The following is a 12,571-nucleotide window of genomic DNA, read 5'->3' as shown; positions in this document are numbered from 1 at the left end:
TTTGGGAATGAGGGGCAATATTTTTTATTAAATTTTGAAAGGAAAGGCAATAATTCCCATAAAATTTGGGAAGGAAGGGTGATAATTCCCATTAAATTTTGAAAGGAAAGGCAATAATTCCCATAAAATTTGGGAATAAGGGGAAATAATCCCTGTTAAATTTGGGAATAAGGGGAAATAATCCCTGTTAAATTTGGGAATGAGGGGCAATAATTTTTATTAAATTTTGAAAGGAAAGGCAATAATTCCCATTAAATTTGGGAATGAGGGGCAATAATTCCCATTAAATTTGGGAATGGGGGACAATAATTCCCATTAAATTTGGGAATGAGGGGCAATAATTTTCATTAAATTTGGGAATGAGGGGCAATAACTCAAATTTGGGAATGGGGGACAGTAATTCCCATTAAATTTGGGAATGGGGGACAATAATTCCCATTAAATTTGGGAATTGGGGACAATAATTCCCATTAAATTTGGGAATGAGGGGCAATAATTCCCATTAAATTTGGGGAGGAAGGGCAGTAATTCCAGTACCACTCGTGCCACAAGCACACGGGAGGTGATGGCACAGCTCGGTGTGGGTTGGTGCTGATTATTTAAAGACTTAATTTGTAAAAATAATGAGTTTTGCTGCCTGTGACTCAATGAATTTATTGAGAAAAGAGAAAACTTGGAGGCCTGGGATAGATTTTAATCTCATGCCTTTGGAATGAGAGCTGTTAATCATTTTGGATGTGCTTTTTTCTCCATTTTGGGTAATGTTCCCTTTCTGTAAAACATGAGGAGAAGGAAAATTCCTCTTCTCCTGGAGAGCTTTTCCAGTAATTCCCAGCTAGGAGATTTTCCAAGTTCAAATTCTGGAAATTGTATTTTAAGGAAAAAAATCCCTGGAAGGGGTGAACACATGAGGGAAAATATCCTGGAATGTGTCAGCTCTGCTGGATTGGCTGTGGGAAGGGGAGGAATGGAAATGTGGCAGCAATTTTTGGGAAGAGGAGGATATATCCAAACCCCCTTATTCCCATTCTTTCAAAGCTGTTGTGCTTGAAATGAGAAGGATTTTGATCAAACACAAGTTTTTTTTTTATTTTTGACACTTAAAATAATGGCACCAAAATTTTAGCGAGAAGGAAAACTCCGAAATGCCGCTTCCCTGAATTTCCAGTATTTTTACCTATGCATTTATTAATTTATTATTAGTAATTGATATACATTTATTAATTTATTATTTATAATTGATGTGATTAAAGAATCCTATCCCTGATAAGAATTTGGGTCTTTCAGGGTACGGTTGGGGAGGAACCTGCTCGCTTCTGTCTTCCCAGATTGGAGTAAAGAAAAAATGGGAATTTCTGGTTGTAAGGATAATAACTGATCCAGGAATTCCCCAAAATGTTCTCCCCTCACTTTTCAGTAGGCTGAACTCCTGGTCTCAGCAGTGTTCATTTTGTCCTTCATTCTTCCATGAATTAATTGATATAAACTTGTGGTTTATTCCCGGGATCGCTTGTGTGGATTCTCTGGAAAACAGGGATGGCATTTTCAGCAGGACTTTGTGGAGGTGGTTCTGGTGAGAGGAGCCCATTTCAGAGCTGGAGATGCTCCTTTTTCCCAAAGTCAATGTTTTGGGTGCCCTTTTAGCCATGAAACTCCTTTAAAACCGTCCCTGAAATGTCTACTCATAAAAAACACGGATTTCAAGGAAATTCTTTTGGATTTTGCTCCCAGTTTTCCCACAGTGAAGGGAATTTGCTGCTGCAGATCCAGAGTGGTGCTGGGTTGGGTCACCAGGACAGGTCATGGAATGACCATTAAAAGGCCCTGACAATAAAACCCCCAAAGTGTTGAAAAGGAGGACTTTTTGGGATATGTGATGTCCCAGGGTGCAAAAAACCCCGGGATTTCCAGTCCACCAATGTCTCATTTAATCATTTACTGCGGTGCCTCAAGCCTGGGCAGCTCCACCTTGTTTTCCATGAGTTAAAGGATAACAAAATCCTTAATAATTCACAGGGGGCTGCAGGAAACTGCTGCTGCTGCCAAAAGAGCTACGGCAGCAGAACCCGGCTCTGGACAATTTGGATACGACTCTTTCCAGTGGAATTAAGGTTAACACACAAAATGGAATTCCCAGAGCAGCTGTGGCTGCCCCTGGATCCCTGGAAGTGCCCAAGGCCAGGTTGGACAGGGCTTGGAGCAGCCTGGGATGGTGGGAGGTGTCCCTGAACATGGCAGGGGTGGAATGGGATAATCCTGAGGGTCCCTTCAACCCAAACCATTCTGGAATTCCACGATTCTGATGCAGTTTGGATTTTAGGAAGTAGGGACTGTTGACGACAAAGCCCTTTTTCCCACTTTACCTTCTCCAGGGTTTTATTCCTGGGACACAGATGAGCTCTAAGATTTAAAACAGAGGGAGAAATGGGTGAATGCAGGGTGCTGTGGGCTCTGAAAATTCCTGGACTTGGGCTTGGAAGGTGCTGGGTGAACTCCTGGACCAGAACCTCCTGGTGGGAAGCACATGGAGCTTGGAAAAGTCGGTTGATCCAGAGGTGACGGAGTCATCGCTCACCGCTGGGTCCTGATGGGAATTCTTGGGGAGTTGTTAATTAATACTGGTCTAGGCCGGCGCCTGGGAACTTGCAGGAATTACTGATGCCCGGGAGAAGGCTGTTGGGGGAGGTGGGAAAGGATGGGGTTTCAATTCCTACTGTAAGTGCTGTTGGTCTGGTTTGTGCTGGAATCAAATTCCAGAATGGTTTAGGTGGGAAAGGACCTTCAGGAACATCCAGTGCCACCCCTGCCATGGCAGGGACACCTCCCGTTGTCCCAGGCTGCTCCAAACCCCATCCAGCCTGGTCTTGGGCACTGCCAGGGATCCAGGGGCAGCCCCAGCTGCTCTGGGAATTCCATCCCAGCCAGGAATTCCTTCCCAATATCCCATCCAAGCAGTGGGAGCCATTCCCTGTGTCCTGTCCCTCCATCCCTTGTCCCCAGTCCCTCTCCAGCTCTCCTGGAGCCCCTTCAGGCCCTGCAAGGGGCTCTGAGCTCTCCCTGGAGCTTCTGCAGTACTGGAAGGCTGCGTCCAGCTGGAGGCAAATGAAAACAAAAACACCTTAAGCTTAAAACTCAGGAACTTTTTTAGCCTGGGACCACAGAAAGAGCATAAAAAGCAGAGTTTTGCCCTCAACTCTAGAAGCTGAACTCTCTTTTTAAAAAAATAAGAATTGAATGATAGAAGGACTTTGAGCTTGGTCATCAGTAAGTCAGATAAAAAGCCTCAGGCCAAACCTCAGAGGAGGCTTAGTTTCAAGCTGGAGAAGTCTGAGGAATTGATTTTTTCAGGACAGAGCTGGGCAAAGAAGACAGACCCAGGGTATACATTTCTCTTTTCTCATCATGAAAAATTCACCAGGTGAAAGAAAATGCTGCAGAACTGAGTTCAAACCCCTCAAAATCCAATTCCTCCAACCACATCTTCTTTTTTTTCCACAGGGCAAACCTGAAGCGGTGCCGAGAGCTGGTTTTATCAAAGGTCCCGTGTTCAAAGGCGTCGCCTCGAGCCGCTTTTTGCCCAAAGGCACCAAAACCAAGGTTAACCTTGAGGAGCAGGGAAGACAAAAAGTGTCTTTCAGCATTAGTTTAACCAAGAAAACTTTACCCAATCGATTCCTGGCTGCTCTGGGAAACGAGAAACAAAATGAAACTCCCACCCCTCCAGCGGTTCCCCTTCTGGCTGATTTTAACCCCAAAAATAAACTGGACCTGGGGGACGCTGCCAGTTCAGCCGAGGAATCTTCACCTCCAAAACCGAAGGTAGAATTGGGGAAGATTCATTTTAAAAAACATTTACTGAACGTCACGGCGAAGCCGCCCCCGCCTCCGGCGGCACCGCTCCCAGTGCCGCTAACAGAACCGGTGGCCTTGGCTGTGGATTTTCCCCCGACGCCGCCGCCTCCCCCGCCCCCGCCGCCCCCGCCGGCGTCACCGATGCCGGTTCCCGGAGCCACGGCCCCGCCGCCGCCGCCACCGGTGACGCCGATGCCGGCGCTGCTGCTGTCACCGCCCGGCGAAGCCGAAGCTCCCGTGCCGAGGGAGCCGAGCCACGCGCTGCCCAGGGAGGCCTCGGAGCCGGACGCCAAGCGGGATCTGGCGCCGCGCTGCTCGGAGGAACGCGTGGCTCAAACCGCGCCCGAGCGGACGGAGGTAACCCCGCCGAAGGAGGATTCCCATATTGGGAAGGAGGATGAGGTTTCCGACGGCTCCAAGGGTGCTCCCGCGTGCTCCCGGAGGCAGGGGGCCAAGAGGAAGTTCTCGCAGTCGGACGGCGCGCTGCAGGGCTCGGAGTCCGACGAGGATTCCGTGAGGACCTCCTCCAGCCAGCGGTCGCACGAGCAGAAGATCTCCAGCACAGAAAAGGAGAGAGATCCCAGACGGAGCTCCACGTCCCTCCGGGGCGATGACCTGGGCAAGTCCTCGTCGCGCTCCAGGTCGGACAGGGATGAGAAGTACTCGAGCTATTCCAAATCAGAGAGAGACTCGCGGTACTCGTCCTCCCGCTCCCGCTCGGACAGAGAGAGGAGGCGGAGCCGGTCCCATTCCCGTTCCCGCTCCGATCGCAGCTCCCGAACCAGCTCCTCCTACTCGAGGTCGGAGCGCTCGCATTACTACGACTCCGACCGCCGGTACCACCGGAGCTCGCCGTACCGGGAACGGTCGCGGTATTCCCGGTCGTACGCGGACAGCCGTGCGCGTGAGAGCTCAGACTCGGAGGATGAGTACAGGAGGACACATTCCAGGTCCAGCGATTCCAGGCGTACGTCCTCCCATTCCTCCTCCTCCTACAGAGACTCGAGATCCTCCTACTCCAAGTCGGACAGGGACAGCAAAGCGGAGTCGTCTCACGCTGACGTGGACAGGCGGGGGAGGTCGTCTTCGAAAGCGGATCGAGATTCCAAAAGGACTTCCGAAAGTGAAGTATCCAAAAGGTGCTCTCCCCTCGATGAACTGGGCTATCGGAAGGGGACATCCCATTCCAAGCCCGACAGTAATGTGAATTCCTCCCGCTATAAATCCACCCCTTCCAAGGCCCCCGCACCAAAGCCTGATAAATTTAAGAGTTCTTTCTGTTGTACAGAATCGATCGAAGAAATCAAGTCCAAGTCTAATTCTCTAGATTTAGAGACCTCTTGTGTAAAGAACAATGAGATCAGGGTGTCCAGTGTGAAAAAGTTGGAAAGGGAAAAGACACTTTCTCCGTTAAATCAGTTCAACGATTCTCCCGCTCTGCTGAAGGCCGACGAGTCCAAGGCGGCTTTGGCGAACTCAAAATCCGAGGAACTTGCAGCAAACGAAGGCCACGACAGTGTTAAGGAGCAAGAAACATTCTTGAAGGCAAAGCACGATCCCTTAAGAACGTGTTTCCCCACAGAATCAAGTGTGAACGGCTCCCCGGAGGGTCAGGATGAGGGTCTGGCAACTTCCAGTGCCTCCAGAGCAGAGGATGTCGCCGCGTCCTCTGACCATGGCCCGGGCCGGTCGGAAGCGTCACCGGCCGTCAAGATGAGCCCGTCGTATCCGTTGCCATCCAATGGGTTTGAGAGCACGGATGTGTCCCAAGAGCAAGAGCCCGATGGTTCCCGGGTCCAGTCCAGCGAGTGCAACAGCCTGTTCCAGGAAGCGGAGGCTCCGCAGCCGCCGGAGGAAGCCGCCCCTCTCCCTGTCGTGAATGTAGATCCCACTCAAGCTGTCCTTAAGAAGTCGGATGAGGAGGTGACTCTGTGTGACAAAACCAAAGAACCTGTTTTTTGCTACATTTCTGACGATGCCACCCCTGGTTTGTACCACTCGGAAGTAGAAATAGAAGCGGAACCTGCGGATTTGAAAGTGACGTCCGAGACTTTCCTGGACGTGCAGGTGGAGCCGCAGACGGTGACGTGCGACTATGAGAGCACGGAGGATTCCCATTCCAAGTCCGCCGGCGAGGATGAGCATGGCCATCCTTCCCATAAAATCAGCCTGGCAGTGGAAAGCTCGAGCAGGGATTCCTCCCAGGATGGCTGTTCCCAGAGGCTCCAGTTGGATCATCCCGTGCCGGAGGAAAGCGTCTCTTCCAAATGGGACGTGCCCCCGCCGGGTGTGTGCCAGGAGCCGCTGCAGCATTCGGAAGCCGAGGAGATGCTGGAGTCGGACGTTCAGCACGTCGATCTTGGCTCAGCAAAAGGCAAATTGTTGTTGCAGAACGAACATTCCTACTATTCGGAAGTGCCGCTGGAGCGCCGTGGCAGAGAGGTTGTGGAAGAAGGCGCCGTTTCCACCGAGGGAGCCGAGCTGGATGAGCTGAGGGTTCAGTGTCCCGGAGTATCGGCCGAGAGGGACGAGGGAAACGAGCCCTTGGTGGCCTCGGCTTTTCCAGACGCTTTGTATCCCTCCTCCGACGTCATCGTCACTGCAGAGGACGTGGAGATGGTGAGCCAAGCCCCAACGTGCGACAGCAGCGGCAACGCCTCGGAATTCATTCCCGCCGGCCACGACGAGTATTCCGACACGGGGGACAGCGACAGCGAGGGGGGCAGCGAGGAGAGCGAGACGGAGGACTCGGATTCCGATGATGGGACGCCACGGAAGAGGCTCCAGTCGGTTGTGGTGGTTCCCAAGAACTCCACAATTGCCACGGAGGAGAACAGCCCGGGCTCCTCCCGGAGCAGCCGGCGCTTCTCCGACCACTGGGACGATGAGCGGCCCGAGCCCAGCAGGCCCTGCTACGAGGAGAGGTCAGAAAATACGGGGAGTAAAGGTGGTGCCCAGGTGGAAAGCAGGTGCTCTCCCAGAGGGATGGAGAAGAGCCCGGCAACCTCCACGGAGCTGAGCAGGAAGGAGCTGGAGGAGCTGCGGGCGGATCCGTGCCAGGCCCAGAGCGACGGCGTGGACAGCACGAGCCAGGCGGACCTGACGGCCGATTGCCACGGCAAAGGCGGCGCGGAGGAGAGGACGGCGCTGCCGGACGCGGCGGCCGTGGGAAGGCCCGTGGGCCGGCCGGAGGAGCAGCCCTTCTGCGTCCCGGAGAGTTTGGAGAGCATCGACACATCCCGACACCAGACGAGCTCTTCCAAGCCCGACAGTCGGCAAGGGCAGGGCGGGCTGAACCAGTCCGGCCTCGGAGACTACTCCAGGCTGGATGGTTTCCGTGCCCCGGAGGACACGGGGGTTGTGGGCTGGGACTTTTCCCAGCAGGAGAAGCCCAGCAGCACCTACCAGCAGCCGGACAGCAGCTTCGGGATGTACTCGGGCTACGTTTACCCGCCGGGCTCCGGAGCCTATCCCAGCTCCCAGAGCTACTGGCAAGGCAACGGTTACTGGGATGCGAGGGCAGACAGCAGAGCCTCCGTGGGCAGCTACGAACGCATCCAAGGGCAGGTGCCGGATTCCCTCACGGAAGACCACGAGGAGTATGAAGAGGATGAGCGTTGGGATGAAGACTGCAAGCCCCGCTTTCCCAGCCCCTCTGGAAAATCCCAGATGCCCGGGCAGAAGGAAAAAGGCTCGGTGCAGGCACACGAGATCAGCAGCAATTCCACCAAGGAGCCGGTGCCGGGCGGGGAGAAGAAGGAGGAGGTGAAAACCTTGGAAAAAAATGACGTGAAAGAACGGGGCCCACCAAAAAAAAGGCGGCCGGAGTTGGAGAGCGACTCGGAGAGCGACGGGGACTCCGGGGAGAAGAGGAAGGCGAAGCTGGAGGGGGAGCAGGCGGAGGCGGCGCCGCAGGATTCCTCCATGGTGGGCAGGTTGTGCATCATGGACGACTTCAGGGACCCCCAGCGCTGGAAGGAGTTTGCCAAGCAGGGGAAGATGCCCTGTTACTTCGACCTCATCGAGGAGAACGTCTACTTGACAGAGAGGTAACTGCTGCTTTATCCTGGTTTCAATTCCTGGAGCAAGTTTGGGATTTGGCTTCCATTTGGGGTTGGGTTTTTATGGGCAAATCCACATCCTTTGGAGGGAGGGGAAGGGATGTTGCATTCCCAACATTTGGCAAAGCCACTCCCGGGCTCTCTTCTCCTAAAGAGAATCCCCCAGTTTGGCCCAGACGTTCCCAAGTGCTGAAAAGAGTTGGAAAATGGGAGCATCAGAGGGAAAGGTTGATTTATTTATGACCTTTTTTATAGCTTTTCCAGATCCTGCCTGTTTAGTGTCCCCAAATGCCAGCTCGCTCCCTTTCCATTGGCGCAGGGAATTCTGTCCGGGTGTGGGAAAGCTTTTGGACAAACAAGATGCTTTTCCAGAGGTTTTGGTTATTTCCATGTCTTTGTTATAATCTCAGAGGAGCTTTTTTAGCTCTAATAGCCATAATTTGATTTTTTTTCTTTTGGGTTTTTTGCCTTGTTGGATCCATGCTCCAGAGCATTCCCCAAATCCTTCATGGAAGTTAAAATATGAATTAGTGGATGCCCTGCTTCTTGTCTTAACTCTGATTTTCTCCTCTTCTTCATCCTCTCGCCTGACAGCAAAGCAGAGGCTGAAGTAACCAAACCTCCCAATTTGCCTTATTAAAATAAGGATGTCCAAATAAACAGAGACAGGGAGGAGAAAGGAAAAACAGGCAAATATCCTGGGAATTCTCATTAAGAAATCACCTTTTGTCATGATAAAGTCATCACCGAGCCAAGCGTCCTTGGTTATTCCCGTCCCTCCTGGTGGTTATCCCAGGGTTATCCATCCATATGTCCAGAAATTTATCTTCCTTTTTTTTCCCAAAAACCACTGGTAAGGACTGAGGAGGAATTTCTCCACCTGGCTGCTGTCTCACCTGTATTTCCATGCCTTGATTTTCCCAGGAAGAAGAACAAATCCCACCGGGATATCAAGCGGATGCTGTGCGAGTGTCCCCCGCTGTCCAAGGAGGAGCGGGCGCAGGGCGAGGTGGCCTGCGGAGAGGATTGTCTCAATCGCCTGCTCATGATCGAGTGGTGAGTGGGATCGGCCTGGAAGTGTCCGGGGAATCCCTCAAATAACCTGGGAATTCCTGGCAGGTGGCAGGGAAGTGTTTGTGCTGGCCCGGAGTGACCTTGGGAGCTGCCAGCAGTAACTCCATCCCTGGGAGGGTTTGGATGGGGCTTGGAGCAGCCTGGGATAGTGGGAAGTGTCCCTGCCCGTGGCAAAGGAGTGGAATGAGATGATCCTCAAGGTCCCTTCCCACCCAAACCATTCCATGATTCCATGATTTAACCCTTTGGATGGTCTGCAGGAGATCAGCCCTCCCGGATCTCCTTTCCCCAGAGCCTCTCCAGCCCCTGGCTGGTGTCTCCTTCTCCCTCTGGAAGAGGTTTGCTGTTCCATGGGAGCTGCAGGCAGGGACAGGGTGTTTGCTGGGGTTCCCCCCCAGCACAAGGACTGTGGAAGGAATTGTGGAGGAATTACCTGGCAGAATCCCAATTTTTGCTTCTCTCTCCTAGGCCAGACCTAGGGCAGGGAATATCTTGAAGGAACAACCCCCAGAACAAAGGGAGAAGAGCCCAGTTCTCCCCATGGGATTTCTGATACAGAAATACAGCAGGATCAGCATTCCAAATGGTTTTATCTTTCCAGAAATAAACAATCTGCATTTGCACGTTGGCAGTCCCGTGCTTGTGCTTTTTATAGCCAACCACATCTGAAGGTTTCACACGGAATTCATGACGATTATTTGGGATTTATTTCCCATCTCAGCCCTTTCCATTGGAGCCGTTTTCCTGCTGGGAATTGATTTTCTCCCTTCCCTTCCCTTCCCTCAGCTCTTCCCGGTGTCCGAACGGTGACTACTGCTCCAACCGGCGCTTCCAGAAGAAGCAGCACGCGGATGTGGAGGTGATCCTGACTGAGAAGAAGGGCTGGGGGCTCAGAGCTGCCAAGGACCTGCCATCGTAAGCCTTCCCTCTTCCCACAGCCTCTTCCTGCTCCTTTATTCCAGGAGGAATAAAGGGAAATGAAGGAAATTATGGAATAAAGGGAATAATGAAGGGAAAAGGAGATCAGGGTTCTCCCAGCTCGTCCTTGTCCCTTTTCCTCTTTGCCATCTGTCCATCAATTCTTTGATCTCCCGCTCTGGTTTTGCTCTTCCTGCTTTCCCAGCAGCCTTTCCATGGTTTATTCTTGGGATGAATCTGCCTCCTCTTTCTCTGTCCCTGCTTCGCTCTGGTTGTGTCCATTTTTCTCTTCCCATCTCCACAAAACTTCTCCTCCTGAGTCCTCCTCCTCTTTGGGCAGCAGGAAGATCCTGAGGGGATCCTGTTAATTCAGGATTGTGATTCCAAGTGCTGGTTTAGGTGAGGCCAGGAAAGGAGAGAGCAGCGAGGACGCTGAAATCTGCGGCACAAGGGAGGATTGGGATGGGGAGACCAAGAGGAGGTTTTTTGGGAGAAGGGAACATCCTGGAGCGAGTCCAGGGAAGGGAATGGAGCTGGGAAGGGGCTGGAGAATTCCTGAGGGAGCTGGGAAGGGGCTGGAGAATTCCTGAGGGAGCTGGGAAGGGGCTGGAGAATTCCTGAGGGAGCTGGGAAGGGGCTGGAGAATTCCTGAGGGAGCTGGAAAGGGGCTGGAGAATTCCTGAGGGAGCTGGAAAGGGGCTGGAGAATTCCTGAGGGAGATGGGAAAGGGGCTGGAGAATTCCTGAGGGAGATGGGAAAGGGGCTCAGCCTGGAGCAAAGGAGGATCCGGAGGGATCTTTTCCCTCTCTGGAATTCCCTGGCAGGAGGGAAGAGTCAGGGGGGTCGGGCTCTGCCCAAGGGAACAGGGACAGGAGGAGAGGGAATGGCCTCAATTAGCACCAGGGAAGGTTCAGGTTGGATATTGGGAAAATTCCTCCTGAAAAGAGTTTTTCCAGGCCTGGCCCAGCTGCCCAGAGCAGCTGTGGCTGCCCCTGGATCCCTGGGAGTGCCCATGGCTGGGTTGGACAGGGCTTGGAGCAGCCTGGGATAGTGGGAGGTGTCCCTGCCCATGGAATGGGACAATCCCAAAATTCCCATCCAGCCCAAGCCACCCCATAATTCTGTGAATATATCGAATATTCAGAACAAACCCTGCTCCAAGGGGAGCTTCATCCTTCTGCCACCTTCCCATAAAATCCCAAATTCCCAGCATAAAATCCCAAATCCATCAGAATTCCCTGAGATTAAATCACGTCATTATTTCTCCCCCAGCAGCACGGCCGGGCTGGGAGTTGCGTTCGGCGAATCCACCTGCTCAGGGATTATTTTGTCTCCATCCTTGGTGGTTTTTTTCCTCAGGAAATTGATATTTTTCCCTCTTGCAGCAACACTTTTGTCTTGGAATACTGCGGGGAAGTGCTGGATCACAAGGAATTCAAGGCTCGGGTGAAGGAATATGCCCGGAACAAGAACATCCACTATTATTTCATGGCCCTGAAGAATGATGAGGTGAGCACTGGGATTGCTGGGATGGCCTTTGGGAAAGGCTGGATTTATCTGTGTGCTCCTTGACAACATCCTGAATCCATTTGGAACGTTTTCCTGAGGAAAGGAAACTTCTACCCTTGGGATTTTTTTGAACCCATTGCTCGGTTCCAAGAAAATCCTGGCAGCTTAAATGTATCCCGGTGTCTTTAGGGAGGGGAAAGTGTCTTTCCAAAGGAAAAGATGGAGCGTGGCTCATCATTCCATGGGTGGACATCCATGGCAGAGAAGCTTGGGAAGATGCTCCAAGCCAAACTCGCCCTTTCTCGGTGCCCAAATGCACCAAAAATCCACATTTCCTTTCACATGGAACTCCGTGGAATTGGGATATTTTAAGCTGGCCGAGTCCCTCCGTGCAGGATTGCCACTGGAATATTTCTCTTTGGGATTTGCTTAATTATTTATGGCTCTGTGGGACGTGGAGCTGTTCCCTCTGCCTGAGAGCAAAGGGGATAAATAGAAATTCCATCTTTTATTCTCCTTGTCTCTCCTGTCAGGGCTTTTTGGGTCTGGGGAACTTGAGAGAAAAGGAGCTAAAAATACTCTTGAGTGGTTTTTCCTGCGTGTTTTTCCTCCTAAAATAAGGATTTCTGGGATTGTTGTGTGGTTTTAAGTGTCACAAAGGAGCATTTCCAGTTATGAAAGGAGTTTTTGTTTCCTTTTAAAAATAATTTAGAATACATAATTAATATATAAATAAATTATATAAATTACAATTATATAAACTATATATTATAATATATATTATTATATATTATATATAAAATATAGACATACATTATATTATATAATATGTATAGTATATATTATATATATGGTATATATTATATGCATATAATATATAATACAATATATATTATATCTATTATATGCTATGTATAATATATACTATATTATAATTATTTTAATACCTTAATATATTATTTTATTATTTTATATTATATCTATATTATTATTTAATAACACACTATTATATATTATTATTTTAATATTTTATTATATAATTTTAATATTATAATATTATATATAATATACACTATATGCTATATAATATATATTAATGTATAAATATAATTTTATATTTTTATTTGTATGATTTTCCTTTTAAAAAATATTTTAAT

General features: G+C 50.4%; 1 protein-coding gene across 2 annotated transcripts in view; it reads left to right on the top strand.

Annotated features, from left to right (window-relative positions):
- The window catches only part of SETD2 (SET domain containing 2, histone lysine methyltransferase), a 55,080-nt gene that overhangs the window by 12,591 nt on the left and 29,918 nt on the right, over window positions 1-12,571 (top strand). For both annotated transcript variants that reach the window (XR_015774529.1, XM_014260700.2), the window contains exons 3-6: window positions 3,499-7,901; window positions 8,838-8,969; window positions 9,774-9,902; window positions 11,291-11,414. Coding sequence is in view for 1 of the 2 variants with exons in the window: in XM_014260700.2 (XP_014116175.2) it covers window positions 3,499-7,901; window positions 8,838-8,969; window positions 9,774-9,902; window positions 11,291-11,414 (4,788 nt within the window). In the remaining variant the exon portion in view is untranslated. The remainder of the gene's footprint in view (window positions 1-3,498; window positions 7,902-8,837; window positions 8,970-9,773; window positions 9,903-11,290; window positions 11,415-12,571) is intronic.

Source organism: Pseudopodoces humilis, chromosome 1, assembly GCF_049639895.1.
Source record: "Pseudopodoces humilis isolate 2021_Gansu_Grassland_sample_001 chromosome 1, ASM4963989v1, whole genome shotgun sequence".
NCBI classification, from domain to species: domain Eukaryota; kingdom Metazoa; phylum Chordata; class Aves; order Passeriformes; family Paridae; genus Pseudopodoces; species Pseudopodoces humilis.
The sequence above is the reverse complement of the archived record's forward strand: the minus strand, read 5'-3'. Positions and strand labels throughout refer to the sequence as shown.